This window comes from Poromitra crassiceps (assembly GCF_964638095.1).
Source record: "Poromitra crassiceps genome assembly, chromosome: 4".
Lineage (NCBI taxonomy): Eukaryota > Metazoa > Chordata > Actinopteri > Beryciformes > Melamphaidae > Poromitra > Poromitra crassiceps.
Genome location: NC_139626.1, coordinates 65,608,328 through 65,631,474, shown reverse-complemented (window position 1 = coordinate 65,631,474; position 23,147 = coordinate 65,608,328). Strand labels below are relative to the sequence as shown.

Sequence of the window (23,147 nt, the reverse complement as noted above, 5' to 3'; positions counted from 1 at the left end):
AAGCGATGATAATTTCATATTTTTGTATTAAAAAAAGGAAGTTTGCCTGTAGTTTATGCACTCCTGAGTCTAAATTACTATGGCTTTTGTCATTGTGTTTTATCTGCAGACTACACACATGAAGGACCCCTAAACTGACAAAAATTAGACCACGGACCCCCATTTGATAGGATTTTGTCCCATGGTCCCCCATAATAAGATAGATGCTTTTAGATGTTTTATTACAGAAAGTGTATAAAACCCATGACCAAAATAGTCATTCTGTCACTTATGAATGGAATTATAGCTCAAATAAATGACCCCCCCCCTTTTGGCTGGGACCCCCTGAAAACCCCTCAAGGACCCCTGGGGGTCCCTGGAGCCCCATTTGCGAACCACTGGACTAAGCAGTCACAGGCTTTCGGTTCTATCAAAGCCTTTATTTTTTGTATTGAGTGATACACTACTAAAACACTCATATCATATTATATCAGAAGTGTTCTTTGTTTTGTGTTCACAATAGTGATGTCAGTTAGGTTTGGTTACATCTGCCTTTCTTACTGTCATGTTAGTGGCAAAGCTGTTTGAATTTTGAAGTGAATGGGCAAGTCTGTCCCACTATAAACCATTATCTGTGTCGTTCCACTTTATTGAAAATGTTTCCACCTGATTAAAGAAAATACATGTGATGTTGACTGATGTTTTTATGTATTACATAAAATATTACATGTTTTCTTTAATCAGGTGGAAGCACCTGAACCTGGTAATTATAAATGCGGACACTGCCAGCAATGTAATTTCACACACAAAACTCACAAATTTGATCACCCTCACACTGGAAAAGCATACGACATCAAAGGATTGATCTCATGCAAAACCAACAATGTAATTTACCTTTTGAAATGCCCGTGCGGACTGGCGTATGTAGGAAAAACATCTAAACCCCTAAAGAACAGAATCTCAGAACATCGCAGCAATATTAGGACTGCTGATCAGAAAAGCCCAGTTGCTAAACATTTCAATCTCATGCAGCACAGTGTCGCCTCTCTGAGCTACACTGGCATTGAACACGTCCAGCTACCCCGCCGGGGAGGTGATATTGATAATCTCCTTTTGAGACGCAAACTTTTTTGGATGTACACACTGAACACTGTATCTCCTGGAGGTCTAAATGAGGAGATGGACATTCGCCCCTTCTTATGAAGAAGATATGTGATTTGTGTGTGTTATCAGATGTTTATTCCAGTGTGCCCTCTATAGTGTGCTAAAAAATGTTGTGGTGTGTATATATATATATTGCTTGTTAATTGTTGTTAATTTCTGTATGGTCAGTTGCTTCACACTTTTATTCTCGCACCTTCACACAGGTTGAGTCGCCTTAGTCACACTAAGAGAAACGTACTGCTGTATTTATTGTTTTTTCTTCACTCATGTGATGACGTTAAACTTGACTACAGACTGTTGATTTTCTCTTTGTTGTATGACATAATATGTAGTCTATGACTTTTACTCCTCTGATTGATTGTTATTATACACAGCTGCGTTGTTCAATCATGTGACCTCTTCACTATCAGGTGACTACTGTATATAAGATGGCGTCTCACCTCTGTATAATTGTCTGATGAAGAGCTAATGTAGCTCGAAACGTTACCACTTGGTGCAATAAAGCTATTGAAAAGGAGCTCTTAGTGTGCGAGCGTGTTTTCATTTGTTTCACTGCTACGTTTTTCGACTCAGCACCTACCTGAAGTCTCGGCCCTTGGATGTGCATGTTTTTATCTATGCAAAACTGTGTTTTGCCTCCGACTGGAAACATGTTTAATCCTGTTACAAAGTCGTGCATTTTAACATGGGGTGAATGCCTACTGTACCCAGCCCCAAGTGGCCATTCGAGGAACTACAGCTTTCAGGAACTTTTTTTTTTAACAAATGTATTTACATAATAAGAAAATACAGGTTCACAACATAGAGGTTACAAGACAATTGCAAAGGCCAACATCAGCTTTCAGGAACACTTGACTTGACTTCAAGTTGCCCACTGTCACACACACACACACACACACACACACACACACACACACACACACACACACACACACACACCCTCTCTTTCGCGCGCGCTCTCTCCTGCGCCGCGCGCTCAAACACACTCTCTCTCTCTCCCTCTCTCTCTCCTGCGCCGCGCCGCGCGCTCACACACACACTCTCTCTCTCCTGCGCCACGCGCTCAAACACACACACTCTCTCTCTCTCTCTCTCTCTCTCTCCCGCGCCGCGCGCTCATGCACACTCGCTCACTCTCGTGTCTTCACTCTTCCGTCATTCCTCTGTGTTTACAGGTCAGTACACTGTGAAAATCATGAGAATAACAACCTCCTAAAGCTCAACTTTAAGTAGCACGAGTGTGATGACTTTGTAAAGCTTCTGGCATACTCTTCGCGCACGCGCTGGAGGCGGGGCTCCGGGGAGGGCGCACGCACTCTGCGCAGGCCAAAACAGAACATACTCAGTGCTCAGCTCGCTCCTCCAGGCAGTCTGAATGAAATTGAATGTAACGTTCCCAATTCTATGTATTAAATTCTAAAAAACGACCCTCAACATTTGGGAAGGCTAAGCCACACAACTAGTTCGTTATAATCGAACGTCATGCTTCAAAGGTGACTTTACGACGGTGAGGACTCAATCACAGCAGATATCCGCTGATAGCCTACCACGGAGATCTCACAGGCACAGGCAGCAAAACCCGACGCGCTGATAGAAAAATCTCGATGGACGCGCCGCGCTGCGCTCAGGCCTCACCCCCCGACACGCCCCGTGTGATGACGTCATAATCGCCGCGCGCCCTATGCGCTTGGCTGGGCGCGAAGAGTATGCCAGAAGCTTTAGTTTATCTGTTTGTTTCTGCATCCGGTTTAAAAGAGGGGAAATCTCCGCAAGACTTCACATGTTGAGACATGCTTGGTGGTCCACTGTAAAAAATGGTGATTGACATGTTTTGAGGAGAGCACAATAGTAACGTGTGTATTTATATTATACAGCTGTAGTTTCAATGTTTTGTCCCTGCACACCTGACATCTGTTGTAAAGAAGGTTTATTTATGTTGCTGAGAAGTGTTTCAAGGTTTAATTCACTACATTCATGCATCTAGTAACACTTTAAGCTGCTAATTCTCCATTTTGAGTTTGGATCAAACCTACACTGTAAAATGTTTATTTCCAAAATATTTCAAGTTAACACATTCACTGCCAGTCATTTTTTCAATACTGTAGGTAGCTTCTGCCAAGGTTTTTTTTTTAGGATTCTGGCTCATCTTTCAAGAGCCGAGGATTATTTTCTGCTAAGATTTTGTGAACACAAAATATCTCAAAAGAACTAATAGAATGTGTGCTTTCTCTGTCTAAAAGAGTTAGTTTGTAGAGTTAGTAGTTATGTAGGCATTAGCACTTGAATACAGCATGGTTTCAGCGTCTGAAAATTTAAGCTGAGATAAATGGCTTTTTGTGAAATTCGATAGAACAGTCACTTTAACCATTCATTTTTGGCATCAGTAAGATGTCAGACATCTAAACAATAGTTTTGAACAGTAATTTCCTCCATAACAGCAGGAAACCCCCCTCTCCTTCAAACTCCTCCCTCCGTGTGTGTTCACCTCCTGCCTCCGTGGCTCTGCAGCGGGCGTGTCACAAGCGAGTTTCTGCTGCTGCTGCTGCTGCTGCCTGTCTGCTGGCGGCCGCTCTTTGGGCGAGTCTGGATAGGCTCGCTCGTTTCTTGGGGTTTCGGTTGAGAGCTTTGATGAAGCTTTTGCGATTCTGGTCTTATTTATGCTGCGTGTTTCAAAGTGTGTTGCACCCATAATCTATTATGCAAATTTGCAATCCCCCACCGCCAGCAACCAGCGCGAAAGCGAAAGCGTTTTCGCCAATCCATTTTACAGTATGAGAATGGTTTCATCGCGCGTTCCCCTGCAGTTTTGGCTCGGCTTTTTCTAGTCTGGAGAGCACTGTCGCCACTTAGTGGGTCGGTGGAATGGGTTGTACACATTCGGTGGCTCCCATATTTTTATAGGAGATGTGGGGGGCGTTGATCCATGTCCCACCGTCAAATTGTCAAAACACGCACACACACACACACACACACACACACACACACACACACACACACAGTTTCTCTCTCTCACTCACACACACACACACACACACACACACAGACTCTCTCTCACTCGCACACACACACACACACACACACACACACACACAGACTCTCTCTCACACACACACACACACACACACACACACACACACACACACACCTCTTCTTTGTAATGATTGTGGATTGTTTAAGTCGTATGTGAAACAGGACTCAGGTGTTTTAGATCAGAACCTGTTTCTATCAAACTCCCTGTATGTGTTTGATGCTGCTGAACCAACACAATGAATGTCCATGTGTGGACAATAAAGACATTCTATTCTATTCTATTCTATTCTATTCTATTCTGTTCTATTCTGTTCTGTTCTATTCTATTCTGTTCTGTTCTATTCTATTCTATTCTATTCTGTTCTGTTCTGTTCTGTTCTATTCTATTCTATTCTATTCTATTCTGTTCTATTCTGTTCTATTCTGTTCTGTTCTATTCTATTCTATTCTATTCTATTCTGTTCTGTTCTATTCTATTCTATTCTGTTCTGTTCTGTTCTGTTCTATTCTATTCTATTCTATTCTATTCTGTTCTATTCTGTTCTGTTCTATTCTATTCTATTCTATTCTGTTCTGTTCTGTTCTGTTCTGTTCTATTCTATTCTATTCTATTCTAAGCTGCTGCTGTGTTGTGTCTTGTTGTCTCATCAGATGCCTGTGAACTCACACTGGACCCAAACACAGCATGCAGAGACCTCCTCCTGTCTGAAGACAACAGAAAGGTGACGAAGGTGAAAGAGCAGCAGTCATATCCTGTTCACCCAGAGAGATTTAACGGCTTGGTTCAGCTGCTGTGTAGAGAGGGTCTGACTGGTCGCTGTTACTGGGAGGTGGAGAGGGAAGGAGGGGTTTATATAGGAGTGACTTACAGAGGAATCAGAAGGAGAGGACGGGGTGATGACTGTGAGATTGGATGTAATGAAAAGTCCTGGTGTCTGCACTGCTTTGATGATCAGTACGATCCCTGGCACAATAACAAATCAACAGTCATATCTTCCCCCTCCCCCTCTAACAGAGTAGCAGTGTATCTGGACTGGCCTGCTGGCTCTCTGTCCTTCTACATAGTTTCCTCTGACACACTGATGCACCTCCACACCTTCACCTCCACCTTCACTGAACCACTTTACCCTGGGTTTGGGTTTGACACAGGTGGCTCAGTGTCTCTGTGTCAGATAGAGGAGTGAGAGAGAAACACTGTGACCAAACACAGCTGCTGAGATGATGCTTCACTCTGTACAGGATCACACACACACACACACACACACACACACACACGCACACACACACGCACACACACACACACACACACACACGCGAGCGCGCGCGTGCACGCGCACCCCCCCCCCTTAAAATCTGAATGTCAACAGAAATGTGAACAAAGGATTCAGCGATGATCTGTCTTTGATTGGATTCACATGCAATGCATCGATGAAAGGATTCATGTTGACAGCCCTATCAGAGAGGCATCTGGTATTCCTTCTCTCACAGTGCTGCTGTGTGGAGCGCCTGTAAGGGCTCTTTGAGCAGGAATAGTGGGCGGAACCCCAGCAGGCTGTGGAGCTGTTAGTGCCTTAACTTGCTCTGTTTAGATTTCCTTTTGTTGCTTTGACTTCATTGTTACACTGTACTGCCACCTTGTGTTCACAATCAGCCTGCATCACTGTGCTGTGTAGAGCTGTTTTCATCAACACACTTCTCTATTTGTCTCTATAATAAAGACTTCTATCTCTATATCAAACTGCTTCATGGTATGTGCCTTAACGGCGTTGGAACCTGTGCTCTGTGTTGCCACAATATTGACATATAATTAATGATGAAATCTATTTCTAAATCCTCATGTTGTATTTTCTCTCTCTTTCTCTCTGCTGTCAATCATGTCTTGATTTATGTGAATAATAATGAGCAACTTAGTAAATATCTAATTCCATCACCTGATCTGTGCTTCTCCTCATAACCACTTGTTACTGGAGAAAGTAATATTATTACTGTAATGTGTTACTATAGTAACTAGTTACTGTCCAACACTGCATGTGATGGTGTGTGTGTGTGTGTGTGTGTGTGTGTGTGTGTGTGTGTGAGAGAGAGAGAGCCTGTGTGTGTGAGAGAGAGTGAGAGAGACTGTGTGTGTGTGTGTGTGTGTGTGTGTGTGTGTGTGTGTGTGTGTGTGTGTGTGTGTGTGTGTGTGTGTGTGTGTGTGTGTGTGTGTGTGTGTGTGTGTGTGTATTATGATCAGTTGAGGGGTGTATGCATGGGCGGGACTGTTACGCCTCATTAACATTTTAGTTTTTATTTTATTTAGTTGTATTTATTTGCACATATTAAAATCAAAAACAGTCAAAAGGAACAAAAGATTGTGCCGGTAGAGACAACAAACCCTATTGGTCTTATTATGGGTCTCTACCTAAGAAATTAAACCAATATCAATAATAATCCAAACAAAGCACACAATAAACATAATGTATAAAACCCTAGTGGTTCCCTCACTTTGCGCAGGCTACAACACTGGTACATTTTAGCTCCAGGCTCGAACCCATGACCTCAAAACTTACTGAGGCTCAAACCCACGAGCTCGATACTGCTGAGCAGTAATCCAACTCTCTGAGCCACTGGGTCACACTGCTTAAGACAGTTTCTCACAGTCTTTTGTCTGGGTGTCCACTTTCAAAACTCTGACTGAATGAAGCTCAAACCCAAAAGCTCCACATTGTGGTGTGGTCATAGGTGTCATTTACACTGGGGACACTTTTCAACACAAAGTGATGCCCTTGTGTGCTCAGATATCAAATATGGTCTGACAGAGAAGTCTGGAAAAGTCTTGAATTTTGAAATGGAAAATGTGTCAGAATCCTGATTTATGTCATGAACAAATGTTTTGAGGAGACTCAGCTTTGATCCAGTCAGTGTAGTATTTGATATAGGTTCATGTATGTGACAGCAGCTGGCTCATCAGAACATCCCTCTATCTGAACATGATTCTGATCATCATCAAAGCTGTAATTGTGTGTGTACACATAACTCACATGAAAGCAGACATGTTTGTTACAGACACATAACTCACATGAAAGCAGACATGTTTGTTACAGACACATAACTCACATGAAAGCAGACATGTTTGTTACAGACACATAACTCACATGAAAGCAGACATGTTTGTTACAGACACATAACTCACATGAATGCAAACATGTTTGTTACAGACACATAACTCACATGAAAGCACACATGTTTGTTACAGACACATAACTCACATGAGAGCAGACATGTTTGTTACAGACACATAACTCACATGAAAGCAGACATGTTTGTTACAGACACATAACTCACATGAAAGCACACATGTTTGTTACAGACACATAACTCACATGAGAGCAGACATGTTTGTTACAGACACATAACTCACATGAGAGCAGACATGTTTGTTACAGACACATAACTCACATGAAAGCAGACATGTTTGTTACAGACACATAACTCACATGAGAGCAGACATGTTTGTTACAGACACATAACTCACATGAGAGCAGACATGTTTGTTACAGACACATAACTCACATGAGAGCAGACATGTTTGTTACAGACACATAACTCACATGAAAGCAAACATGTTTGTTACAGACACATAAGAGCAGACATGTTTGTTACAGACACATAACTCACATGAAAGCAAACATGTTTGTTACAGACACATAACTCACATGAAAGCAGACATGTTTGTTACAGACACATAACTCACATGAGAGCAGACATGTTTGTTACAGACACATAACTCACATGAAAGCAGACATGTTTGTTACAGACACATAACTCACATGAGAGCAGACATGTTTGTTACAGACACAACTCACATGAGAGCGGACATGTTTGTTACAGACACATAACTCACATGAAAGCAGACATGTTTGTTACAGACACATAACTCACATGAGAGCAGACATGTTTGTTACAGACACATAACTCACATGAGAGCAGACCTGTTTGTTACAGACACATAACTCACATGAAAGCAGACATGTTTGTTACAGACACATAACTCACATGAGAGCAGACCTGTTTGTTACAGACACATAACTCACATGAAAGCAGACATGTTTGTTACAGACACATAACTCACATGAAAGCAGACATGTTTGTTACAGACACATAACTCACATGAAAGCAGACATGTTTGTTACAGACACATAACTCACATGAAAGCAGACATGTTTGTTACAGACACATAACTCACATGAAAGCAGACATGTTTGTTACAGACACATAACTCACATGAAAGCAGACATGTTTGTTACAGACACATAACTCACATGAGAGCAGACATGTTTGTTACAGACACATAACTCACATGAGAGCAGACCTGTTTGTTACAGACACATAACTCACATGAAAGCAGACATGTTTGTTACAGACACATAACTCACATGAAAGCAGACATGTTTGTTACAGACACATAACTCACATGAAAGCAGACATGTTTGTTACAGACACATAACTCACATGAAAGCAGACATGTTTGTTACAGACACATAACTCACATGAAAGCAGACATGTTTGTTACAGACACATAACTCACATGAGAGCAGACATGTTTGTTACAGACACATAACTCACATGAGAGCAGACAAGTTTGTTACAGACACATAACTCACATGAAAGCAGACATGTTTGTTACAGACACATAACTCACATGAAAGCAGACATGTTTGTTACAGACACATAACTCACATGAAAGCAGACATGTTTGTTACAGACACATAACTCACATGAAAGCAGACATGTTTGTTATAGACACATAACGCACATGAGAGCAGACATGTTTGTTAAAGACACATAACTCACATGAAAGCAGACATGTTTGTTACAGACACATAACTCACATGAGAGCAGACATGTTTGTTACAGACACATAACTCACATGAAAGCAGACATGTTTGTTACAGACACATAACTCACATGAAAGCAGACATGTTTGTTACAGACACATAACTCACATGAAAGCAGACATGTTTGTTACAGACACATAACTCACATGAAAGCAGACATGTTTGTTACAGACACAGAACTCACATGAAAGCAGACATGTTTGTTACAGACACATAACTCACATGAAAGCAGACATGTTTGTTACAGACACATAACTCACATGAGAGCAGACATGTTTGTTAAAGACACATAACTCACATGAAAGCACACATGTTTGTTACAGACACATAACTCACATGAGAGCAGACATGTTTGTTACAGACACATAACTCACATGAGAGCAGACATGTTTGTTACAGACACATAACTCACATGAAAGCAGACATGTTTGTTACAGACACATAACTCACATGAGAGCAGACATGTTTGTTACAGACACATAACTCACACGAGAGCAGACATGTTTGTTACAGACACATAACTCACATGAGAGCAGACATGTTTGTTACAGACACATAACTCACATGAAAGCAAACATGTTTGTTACAGACACATAAGAGCAGACATGTTTGTTACAGACACATAACTCACATGAAAGCAAACATGTTTGTTACAGACACATAACTCACATGAAAGCAGACATGTTTGTTACAGACACATAACTCACATGAGAGCAGACATGTTTGTTACAGACACATAAGAGCAGACATGTTTGTTACAGACACATAACTCACATGAAAGCAAACATGTTTGTTACAGACACATAACTCACATGAAAGCAGACATGTTTGTTACAGACACATAACTCACATGAGAGCAGACATGTTTGTTACAGACACATAACTCACATGAAAGCAGACATGTTTGTTACAGACACATAACTCACATGAGAGCAGACATGTTTGTTACAGACACAACTCACATGAGAGCGGACATGTTTGTTACAGACACATAACTCACATGAAAGCAGACATGTTTGTTACAGACACATAACTCACATGAGAGCAGACATGTTTGTTACAGACACATAACTCACATGAGAGCAGACCTGTTTGTTACAGACACATAACTCACATGAAAGCAGACATGTTTGTTACAGACACATAACTCACATGAGAGCAGACCTGTTTGTTACAGACACATAACTCACATGAAAGCAGACATGTTTGTTACAGACACATAACTCACATGAAAGCAGACATGTTTGTTACAGACACATAACTCACATGAAAGCAGACCTGTTTGTTACAGACACATAACTCACATGAAAGCAGACATGTTTGTTACAGACACATAACTCACATGAGAGCAGACATGTTTGTTACAGACACATAACTCACATGAAAGCAGACATGTTTGTTACAGACACATAACTCACATGAAAGCAGACATGTTTGTTACAGACACATAACTCACATGAAAGCAGACATGTTTGTTACAGACACATAACTCACATGAAAGCAGACATGTTTGTTACAGACACATAACTCACATGAAAGCAGACATGTTTGTTACAGACACATAACTCACATGAGAGCAGACATGTTTGTTACAGACACATAACTCACATGAGAGCAGACATGTTTGTTACAGACACATAACTCACATGAAAGCAGACATGTTTGTTACAGACACATAACTCACATGAAAGCAGACATGTTTGTTACAGACACATAACTTACATGAAAGCAGACATGTTTGTTACAGACACATAACTCACATGAAAGCAGACATGTTTGTTACAGACACATAACTCACATGAGAGCAGACATGTTTGTTACAGACACATAACTCACATGAAAGCAGACATGTTTGTTACAGACACATAACTCACATGAAAGCAGACATGTTTGTTACAGACACATAACTCACATAAGAGCAGACATGTTTGTTACAGACACATAACTCACATGAAAGCAGACATGTTTGTTACAGACACATAACTCACATGAATGCAAACATGTTTGTTACAGACACATAACTCACATGAAAGCACACATGTTTGTTACAGACACATAACTCACATGAGAGCAGACATGTTTGTTACAGACACATAACTCACATGAAAGCAGACATGTTTGTTACAGACACATAACTCACATGAAAGCACACATGTTTGTTACAGACACATAACTCACATGAGAGCAGACATGTTTGTTACAGACACATAACTCACATGAGAGCAGACATGTTTGTTACAGACACATAACTCACATGAAAGCAGACATGTTTGTTACAGACACATAACTCACATGAGAGCAGACATGTTTGTTACAGACACATAACTCACATGAGAGCAGACATGTTTGTTACAGACACATAACTCACATGAGAGCAGACATGTTTGTTACAGACACATAACTCACATGAAAGCAAACATGTTTGTTACAGACACATAAGAGCAGACATGTTTGTTACAGACACATAACTCACATGAAAGCAAACATGTTTGTTACAGACACATAACTCACATGAAAGCAGACATGTTTGTTACAGACACATAACTCACATGAGAGCAGACATGTTTGTTACAGACACATCACTCACATGAAAGCAGACATGTTTGTTACAGACACATAACTCACATGAGAGCAGACATGTTTGTTACAGACACAACTCACATGAGAGCGGACATGTTTGTTACAGACACATAACTCACATGAAAGCAGACATGTTTGTTACAGACACATAACTCACATGAGAGCAGACATGTTTGTTACAGACACATAACTCACATGAGAGCAGACCTGTTTGTTACAGACACATAACTCACATGAAAGCAGACATGTTTGTTACAGACACATAACTCACATGAGAGCAGACCTGTTTGTTACAGACACATAACTCACATGAAAGCAGACATGTTTGTTACAGACACATAACTCACATGAAAGCAGACATGTTTGTTACAGACACATAACTCACATGAAAGCAGACATGTTTGTTACAGACACATAACTCACATGAAAGCAGACATGTTTGTTACAGACACATAACTCACATGAAAGCAGACATGTTTGTTACAGACACATAACTCACATGAAAGCAGACATGTTTGTTACAGACACATAACTCACATGAGAGCAGACATGTTTGTTACAGACACATAACTCACATGAGAGCAGACCTGTTTGTTACAGACACATAACTCACATGAAAGCAGACATGTTTGTTACAGACACATAACTCACATGAAAGCAGACATGTTTGTTACAGACACATAACTCACATGAAAGCAGACATGTTTGTTACAGACACATAACTCACATGAAAGCAGACATGTTTGTTACAGACACATAACTCACATGAAAGCAGACATGTTTGTTACAGACACATAACTCACATGAGAGCAGACATGTTTGTTACAGACACATAACTCACATGAGAGCAGACAAGTTTGTTACAGACACATAACTCACATGAAAGCAGACATGTTTGTTACAGACACATAACTCACATGAAAGCAGACATGTTTGTTACAGACACATAACTCACATGAAAGCAGACATGTTTGTTACAGACACATAACTCACATGAAAGCAGACATGTTTGTTACAGACACATAACTCACATGAAAGCAGACATGTTTGTTATAGACACATAACGCACATGAGAGCAGACATGTTTGTTAAAGACACATAACTCACATGAAAGCAGACATGTTTGTTACAGACACATAACTCACATGAGAGCAGACATGTTTGTTACAGACACATAACTCACATGAAAGCAGACATGTTTGTTACAGACACATAACTCACATGAAAGCAGACATGTTTGTTACAGACACATAACTCACATGAAAGCAGACATGTTTGTTACAGACACATAACTCACATGAAAGCAGACATGTTTGTTACAGACACAGACCTCACATGAAAGCAGACATGTTTGTTACAGACACATAACTCACATGAAAGCAGACATGTTTGTTACAGACACATAACTCACATGAGAGCAGACATGTTTGTTAAAGACACATAACTCACATGAAAGCACACATGTTTGTTACAGACACATAACTCACATGAGAGCAGACATGTTTGTTACAGACACATAACTCACATGAGAGCAGACATGTTTGTTACAGACACATAACTCACATGAAAGCAGACATGTTTGTTACAGACACATAACTCACATGAGAGCAGACATGTTTGTTACAGACACATAACTCACACGAGAGCAGACATGTTTGTTACAGACACATAACTCACATGAGAGCAGACATGTTTGTTACAGACACATAACTCACATGAAAGCAAACATGTTTGTTACAGACACATAAGAGCAGACATGTTTGTTACAGACACATAACTCACATGAAAGCAAACATGTTTGTTACAGACACATAACTCACATGAAAGCAGACATGTTTGTTACAGACACATAACTCACATGAGAGCAGACATGTTTGTTACAGACACATAACTCACATGAAAGCAGACATGTTTGTTACAGACACATAACTCACATGAGAGCAGACATGTTTGTTACAGACACAACTCACATGAGAGCGGACATGTTTGTTACAGACACATAACTCACATGAAAGCAGACATGTTTGTTACAGACACATAACTCACATGAGAGCAGACATGTTTGTTACAGACACATAACTCACATGAGAGCAGACCTGTTTGTTACAGACACATAACTCACATGAAAGCAGACATGTTTGTTACAGACACATAACTCACATGAGAGCAGACCTGTTTGTTACAGACACATAACTCACATGAAAGCAGACATGTTTGTTACAGACACATAACTCACATGAAAGCAGACATGTTTGTTACAGACACATAACTCACATGAAAGCAGACCTGTTTGTTACAGACACATAACTCACATGAAAGCAGACATGTTTGTTACAGACACATAACTCACATGAGAGCAGACATGTTTGTTACAGACACATAACTCACATGAAAGCAGACATGTTTGTTACAGACACATAACTCACATGAAAGCAGACATGTTTGTTACAGACACATAACTCACATGAAAGCAGACATGTTTGTTACAGACACATAACTCACATGAAAGCAGACATGTTTGTTACAGACACATAACTCACATGAAAGCAGACATGTTTGTTACAGACACATAACTCACATGAGAGCAGACATGTTTGTTACAGACACATAACTCACATGAGAGCAGACATGTTTGTTACAGACACATAACTCACATGAAAGCAGACATGTTTGTTACAGACACATAACTCACATGAAAGCAGACATGTTTGTTACAGACACATAACTTACATGAAAGCAGACATGTTTGTTACAGACACATAACTCACATGAAAGCAGACATGTTTGTTACAGACACATAACTCACATGAAAGCAGACATGTTTGTTACAGACACATAACTCACATGAGAGCAGACATGTTTGTTACAGACACATAACTCACATGAGAGCAGACAAGTTTGTTACAGACACATAACTCACATGAAAGCAGACATGTTTGTTACAGACACATAACTCACATGAAAGCAGACATGTTTGTTACAGACACATAACTCACATGAAAGCAGACATGTTTGTTACAGACACATAACTCACATGAAAGCAGACATGTTTGTTACAGACACATAACTCACATGAAAGCAGACATGTTTGTTATAGACACATAACGCACATGAGAGCAGACATGTTTGTTAAAGACACATAACTCACATGAAAGCAGACATGTTTGTTACAGACACATAACTTACATGAAAGCAGACATGTTTGTTACAGACACATAACTCACATGAAAGCAGACATGTTTGTTACAGACACATAACTCACATGAGAGCAGACATGTTTGTTACAGACACATAACTCACATGAAAGCAGACATGTTTGTTACAGACACATAACTCACATGAAAGCAGACATGTTTGTTACAGACACACAACTCACATAAGAGCAGACATGTTTGTTACAGACACATAACTCACATGAAAGCAGACATGTTTGTTACAGACACATAACTCACATGAGAGCAGACATGTTTGTTACAGACACATAACTCACATGAAAGCAGACATGTTTGTTACAGACACATAACTCACATGAAAGCAGACATGTTTGTTACAGACACATAACTCACATAAGAGCAGACATGTTTGTTACAGACACATAACTCACATGAAAGCAGACAGCAAAATCAATATTAGAATCATTGTCATTGCAGTACCTGTGGACACAGCTGTCACAGTTGGGGGAGCAAACATTAGTTTTATTTTCGTTACACTTATTTGCTTAGTTTAATTAAATTGAAAGATTTGGGAAACGTAGTTCTGGTTCAAAAGCCTCTGAGAGCAACCACCTTCACAGTCATCACCATGATCATCGTTAGCTTGAACGCAGGCCGTCGTCGGCAGCATTGAAAATGTGTCGTTCAGAGAATAACATCTGTATTTCAGGTCATTATTTACACGTTTGTATAAAAAATACATTGTAAATTTTAGCACAAATGAAACAAAATCAATTTGATAAGTCTAAAAATAAAAAACGTATTCACCGCCCCCCCTTCCTCCCTTTCTTCTTATATCTCCGTCTTATAGTGGTCGGCTATTAACAATGATAGTGGTCCAACTGAAGAGTCCATTTCCAACATGTATATCATGTATATACGTGTTGGAAACAAACAAATCTAATTTTAAGTTCATCACTCTACACTAAAGAATCCAGTATGATAAAGCAGCTTTATCAACCAAACACTTCATTTCCCACCGATCCTAAACAAAATAAAAAGCTTTTAATTTGAAAGGAAGAAACAAACATTTCAAGAAACAGGATTATCCAGGCAGGTCACCAACGCTCCAGGTAAGGGGCTTCTCATCAAATTCAAATTCTGTCTAGCTCTGTTTGTGTGTGTGTGTGTGTGTGTGTGTGTGTGTGTGTGTGTGTGTGTGTGTGTGTGTGTGTAGCTGCGCTGTCAGTTAGGTCTTCTGTAAAAGGAGACATTCTGGCTTCTTTTTATCCTCCTGTGTTATGATATCACCTTCAGGCAGGAAACTAGTTTTATAGTCACGACGTCAGTCAGAGGATTTCCTTAATATTTAGAACATCATCTTTTCCCCACTTAAGTCCAGTATTTATTCAGGTTTTGCTTTATATTTAGTGCTAGGTGGCGCTATAGAGCAGCTGTAGGGTGAGACTGACAACAAACACGTCCGGGGTGAAGGTTGACGCTTCTCTATTTTAGCTTCCGGGTCACACAGAGGTCAGAAGAGAAACGTTAGAGAAGATAGTGCGGCTGCTATGAGCTAAAGCAGTCAGCTGATGACTAGACACCTGGGATTGTTTGGAACGCACGTGGAGCTGTCGCCAGCCAACAGGCCACTGGCCGTCAGTGAGTTTCTCACTTATCTGCCTGACTGACTCTGTTTCCTGAAATATCGTCCAGATCTGAAATCAATAAGATACAAAAAATCTATAAGGAACAACTACAGGGTTTCATTGTCAAAACGCTATACAGTATATCCATTTCATAAAAAAACAAAACAAAACAAAAAACACATAAAACCTGAAGTTCATTGTTCAGTACTGTACCTTTAACATATATATTTTTATATTATCCAGTCTGCAGTATTTTCCCAAGCAAACCCTCCCCAGGGTACCTGCTGTCCATCCAAAAGCAGCAGAATTAGTTTAGTAATGTGGGATTTTGTGCTGTTAATGTTTTTGTCAGATTAGATGTCACTTGTTCATTTTGAAGCCAAACTCTTCAAGCTGAGGAAGAATCACATGCTGTACAAACAGATCAGAGACAGGTTTGTAAGAAAAGATGGCTTAAAGGGAGAGCTCACCCAAAATCAAAAATACATCTTTTTCCTCTTACCTCTAGTTCTATTAGTGCTATCTACATCTGGATCGTTTTGATGTTGGCGCTAGCAGCAGCAGCTAGCTATCAGCTAGTGGGTGTAGTTCGGCCTAAAGAAAACAGTTCCTACATGAAACTGCTCACAAGAAGGTCTGTGAAATATCTTGAGTAACCGGGTCATGATTTCTGGAAAGAGACATTGCTGTTGAGTTTTTCAAATGTATTTATTTATTTATTTTCGGTGCTTTGAGGACCACGCCGCGTGCCATCCAGTTCCACTGTATTGGAGAGAAGACAGACACAGCCAATATCTCCAAAACTCAGCAAACTCACAAAACCATCTAGAATGATGGATAAATGGTACTACAGGTGAGAGGAAACATTATGTATTTTTGATTTGGGGGTGAACTGTCCCTTTAATTAGTCTCTGACGCCCGACACGTTTCACATCACACACTGAGGTTTGACAGCTTTCAGGGGCGGAGACTCCCGAGACGCCACACGTCAGTGACCACGCCCACTTTCACCACGCCCACTTTCACTTCAAGTATGTAAGAACAAGAGAAAACGACAACATTGCAGTTAGAGGAGTGTGTGTGTGTGTGTGTGTGTGTGTGTGTGTGTGTGTGTGTGTGTGTGTGTGTGTGTGTGTGTGTGTTGTCCTCAGCAGACTTGTCTCCTCATTGGTTGGGCTCCACACAGCGGCCGTCCGCAGCATCCGGACAGCGGCAGGAGAAGCCTCCGAGGCGCGGTAGACAGAGGTGAGAGCAGCCGCCATTGTTGGAACAGTAGTTAAACCCTGTCAGAGAAGAAGAGAGAGTCACATTAATGTAGTTCAAACCTGACACAGAAGAAGAGAAAGTCACATTAGTGTAGTTAAAACCTGACAGAGAAGAAGAGAGAGTCACATTAATGTAGTTAAAACCTGACAGAGAAGAAGAGAAAGTCACATTAGTGTAGTTAAAACCTGACAGAGAAGAAGAGAGAGTCACATTAATGTAGTTAAAACCTGACAGAGAAGAAGAGAGAGTCACATTAATGTAGTTAAAACCTGACAGAGAAGAAGAGAAAGTCACATTAGTGTAGTTAAAACCTGACAGAAGAAGAGAGAGGCACATTAATGTTGTTAAAACCTGTCGGAGAAGAAGAGAGTCACATTAATGTAGTTAAAACCTGACAGAGAAGAAGAGAGAGTCACATTAATGTAGTTAAAACCTGACAGAGAAGAAGAGAGAGACACATTAATGTAGTTAAAACCTGACAGAGAAGAAGAGAGAGTCACATTAATGTAGTTAAAACCTGACAGAGAAGAAGAGAGAGTCACATTAATGTAGTTAAAACCTGACAGAGAAGAAGAGAGAGACACATTAATGTAGTTAAAACCTGACAGAGAAGAAGAGAGAGTCACATTAATGTAGTTAAAACCTGACAGAGAAGAAGAGAGAGTCACATTAATGTAGATAGAACCTGACAGAGAAGAAGAGAGAGTCACATTAATGTAGTTAAAACCTGACAGAGAAGAAGAGAGAGTCACATTAATGTAGTTAAAACCTGACAGAGAAGAAGAGAGAGTCACATTAATGTAGTTAAAACCTGACAGAGAAGAAGAGAGAGTCACATTAATGTAGATAGAACCTGACAGAGAAGAAGAGAGAGTCACATTAATGTAGTTAAAACCTGACAGAGAAGGAGAGAGAGTCACATTAATGTAGTTAAAACCTGACAGAGAAGAAGAGAGAGTCACATTAATGTAGTTAAAACCTGACAGAGAAGAAGAGAGAGGCACATTAATGTTGTTAAAACCTGTCGGAGAAGAAGAGAGTCACATTAATGTAGTTAAAACCTGACAGAGAAGAAGAGAGAGTCACATTAATGTAGTTAAAACCTGACAGAGAAGAAGAGAGAGTCACATTAATGTAGTTAAAACCTGACAGAGAAGAAGAGAGAGACACATTAATGTAGTTAAAACCTGACAGAGAAGAAGAGAGAGTCACATTAATGTAGTTAAAACCTGACAGAGAAGAAGAGAGAGTCACATTAATGTAGATAGAACCTGACAGAGAAGAAGAGAGAGTCACATTAATGTAGTTAAAACCTGACAGAGAAGAAGAGAGAGTCACATTAATGTAGTTAAAACCTGACAGAGAAGAAGAGAGAGTCACATTAATGTAGTTAAAACCTGACAGAGAAGAAGAGAGAGTCACATTAATGTAGATAGAACCTGACAGAGAAGAAGAGAGAGTCACATTAATGTAGTTAAAACCTGACAGAGAAGGAGAGAGAGTCACATTAATGTAGTTAAAACCTGACAGAGAAGAAGAGAGAGTCACATTAATGTAGTTAAAACCTGACAGAGAAGAAGAGAGAGTCACATTAATGTAGTTAAAACCTGACAGAGAAGAAGAGTCACATTAATGTAGTTAAAACCTGACAGAGAAGAAGAGTCACATTAATGTAGTTAAAACCTGACAGAGAAGAAGAGAAAGTCACATGAATGTAGTTAAAACCTGTCAGAGAAGAAGAGTCACATTAATGTAGTTAAAACCTGACAGAGAAGAAGAGTCACATTAATGTAGTTAAAACCTGACAGAGAAGAAGAGAAAGTCACATTAATGTAGTTAAAACCTGTCAGAGAAGAAGAGAGTCACATTAATGTAGTTAAAACCTGACAGAGAAGAAGAGAGAGTCACATTAATGTAGTTAAAACCTGACAGAGAAGAAGAGAGAGTCACATTAATGTAGTTAAAACCTGACAGAGAAGAAGAGAGAGTCACATTAATGTAGTTAAAACCTGTCAGAGAAGAAGAGAGAGTCACATTAATGTAGTTAAAACCTGACAGAGAAGAAGAGTCACATTAATGTAGTTAAAACCTGACAGAGAAGAAGAGAGTCACATTAATGTAGTTAAAACCTGACAGAGAAGAAGAGTCACATTAATGTAGTTAAAACCTGACAGAGAAGAAGAGAAAGTCACATTAATGTAGTTAAAACCTGACAGAGAAGAAGAGAGTCACATTAATGTAGTTACAACCTGACAGAGAAGAAGAGAGTGTCACAATAATGTAGTTAAAACCTGACAGAGAAGAAGAGAGAGTCACATTAATGTAGTTAAAACCTGACAGAGAAGAAGAGAAAGTCACATTAATGTAGTTAAAACCTGACCGAGAAGAAGAGAGAGTCACATTAATGTAGTTAAAACCTGTCAGAGAAGAAGAAAGAGTCACATTAATGTAGTTAAAACCTGACAGAGAAGAAGAGAGAGTCACATTAATGTAGTTAAAACCTGTCAGAGAAGAAGAAAGAGTCACATTAATGTAGTTAAAACCTGACAGAGAAGAAGAGAGTCACATTAATGTAGTTAAAACCTATGGGCTGATTTATGTGCCACCTCAAATTGAATTCGAATTGCTTTTTTTGAATTCGAAATTTTTCATTTTGAAATTGAATTGCTCTATTTGAATTCAAATTTTTTCATTTTGAAATTGAATTGCTCTATTTGAATTTGAATTGCTCTATTTGAATTTGAATTTTTTCATTTTGAAATTGAATTGCTGTTTTTTATTTTGAAATTTTTATTTTTTAATGTGAGTTGAAAAACTGAATCTGAATAGCATAATTTTAAACTGAATTTATTTGCTTTGAAATTATTCAGTTTCCACATTCCTATTTCAAAATTCAATTCAAAATTTTCAGAATCTTGTGTTCAAAAATTTCAACATGTGTGCGCTCAGCTCTAGCTCAAGCTCAGCTGGTGTAGCTACGTTACCTTATGCCGGTGAAAATACATGGTAACCAGTTGGTATTTACCGTTGGTATTTACCGATTTTACCAACAGGCTTACCCGGGCTGAAGCCCGGGGCCCGGGACATCAAGGGGCCCAAAAAAAAAAAAAAAAAAAAAAAAATTGGGGGGGGGGGGGACCCTTGATGGGGTTTTTTTGGGCCCCCTGTCCAGGGTCTTCGCAAAAAATGTTTTTTTTACTGACGCCATTCAATTTTTTTTGCAGAGTAATAACATCCACTGTGAGAGGGTGTCCACCCGCTATGCCGACCACTCGCAATGCCGACCTTAGGTTTAGGCGTGGGGGGTGGGAGAGGTTAGGTTTTGGGTTAGGGTCTGGGGGAGGTTAGGTTTAGGCGTGGGGGTGGGAGAGGTTAGGTTTTGGGTTAGGGTCTGGGGGAGGTTAGGTTTAGGCATGGGGGCTGGGAGAGGGGAGGTCGGAACAGCGAGAGGTCGGAACAACGACCTGGAACCCTGTGAGAGGGCTCCCGAATTTGTAGATGAAATAGTGCAATTCAAAGAATTCATCAAAAACAAAGACAATAAAAGTGTGCGGCACTTGCTTCAAATAATAAGGAAGAGGAACCTGTCATCAGTTTTTCCAAATGTGGATATTGCCTTCAGGATTTACTTAACTCTCCCTGTAACAAATGCCTCTGGAGAGCGCTCCTTTTCAAAACTTGGGCTTGTCAAGAACAGGATACGGTCTACAATGGGATAAGAAAGGCTCACCCACTTGACATTGATGTAATTGGAAAGTGACATTGTTAGAACATTGGACTTCACCAATGTTTGTAAGTTAGAATGCTGACAGGAGAGCAGGTGGTGACATGAAAGTTAGTGAGAAAAGGAGAAGATACTGAATAATGACATCACAACAGTATAATCCTAATGTTGATTTAAAATGAGATATTTCTTTAAATACGGCTAAAAAAGGTTAAAAAAAAACACTCAAAAAAAATTTCGGCGGCGCCCAACGCTTGAGGGGGGGGCCCTGCAGAGATGAATAGCCCAGGGGCCCATGAAGTGTAAAATCGGCCCTGCATACAGTATGGTTTTGTCCGCTATGACCAACTTGTTGATGGATATTTCTGAGTAGGTTTTTGGAGACATGGTGATTCTTTGGAACAATAGTTGGCTGCTTTACTTCTACTTGCATTGTCGTTTTCTTCAAGCGTCCTCCAACTCGTAAAAGTTCATTCTCAATCAATGGATCCAGCTTGTATAATGAGCTCTTCCTTTTCAAAGGATTTCCTGTTTGTAGAAGTTCCAGCTCTTCTGAGAAAGCTTGTTTTTGGCAAAAGCCCAAGATTGATGTTTCTGCCTTTTCTAGCTCGTCTTTAGAGAGAGACAACTGTCTTTTAGTGTCCTTCAAGGTTTTCATTTCCTTTTCAATCAAATGTAGCTGCTTATCCTTGTCCATTCCCTGTGCTTGCACGGATGTGAGAATTTCCTTTCTTTTCCTGCTTAGTTGTAGCAGGTTTTTTAAATGTAGAAACCAAGCTACTGCTCTTTTCAAGTTTCTCCAGTCTGAGTAGTGGTGAAGAAGTTTGCTTGTTGCTTCAAGCTCCATAGGGACAGTTGTGTTCACACTAATCTTTTCCTTCTTTACTTCAGGATCGTCATGATCATCTGCGCTGATCAAGCTAAGTTTGTCAGGAAGATCTGGCCATTCATGTTCTGGTCATTTCAGAAAGTCTGGACCGTTGAGCCATGTTTTACACTTCAAGAAAGAATCATCTGATAACCCACGAGAAGCATGATCTGCTGGGTTCTGTTTGGTGTGAACATATTTCCATTGTGATACATCTGTTGCTTCTCTGATCAAACTGATCCTGTTCGCAACAAAGGTGTGAAACCTCTGAGTTTCATTCTTGATGTATTTTAAAACAGATGTACTGTCTGTCCAAAATACAGACTTACAGAGAGGGAGTTGCACCTCTGTGGAAATCATCCTTTTCTTACGCACGGCCAGCACTGCTGCGGTGAGCTCTAATCTTGGGATGGTGACTCTCTTTAGAGGTACAACACGCGCCTTTCCTGTCATGAAAGCTATGTGAACATCATCGTTGGAGTTTATCATTCTAAGGTACGTGACAACACCATACCCACTCTCGCTTGCATCACTAAGATGATGCAACTGTGCAGATTTAATGCATTGGACACAGCGATCAATTCGAAAGCTCTCCATCTCTTTCAATCCAATGAGCCATTTATGCCACAGCTTCTTGAGGGCATCTGGAATTTCTTCATCCCATCCGTAATTGAGTTTACACAACTCCTGCAGAACGAGCTTTGCAGTAAAGACAAACGGGGAAAGAAATCCGTATGGGTCATATACAGAACTTACTGTAGAGAGTATGCCTCTCGTCTTGTGACTTACTGAGATTTCAGAGAGACTTGAACTTTGAAGACATCATCTTCCACATGCCATTGAATTCCCAATGCTCTC

At 40.0% G+C, this 23,147-nt stretch overlaps 2 protein-coding genes across 2 annotated transcripts in view; both read left to right on the top strand.

Moving 5' to 3' along the window:
* The window catches only part of LOC310775424 (NLR family CARD domain-containing protein 3-like), a 64,998-nt gene extending 59,114 nt beyond the window's left edge, over positions 1–5,884 (top strand). The window contains exon 9 of the mRNA XM_083635574.1: positions 4,825–5,884. Coding sequence (XP_083491700.1) covers positions 4,825–5,357 — 533 coding nt within the window. The 3' untranslated portion in view covers positions 5,358–5,884. The remainder of the gene's footprint in view (positions 1–4,824) is intronic.
* Positions 1–23,147, top strand: part of LOC310775420 (NACHT, LRR and PYD domains-containing protein 3-like) — an 888,839-nt gene that overhangs the window by 783,527 nt on the left and 82,165 nt on the right. The window lies entirely within an intron of this gene.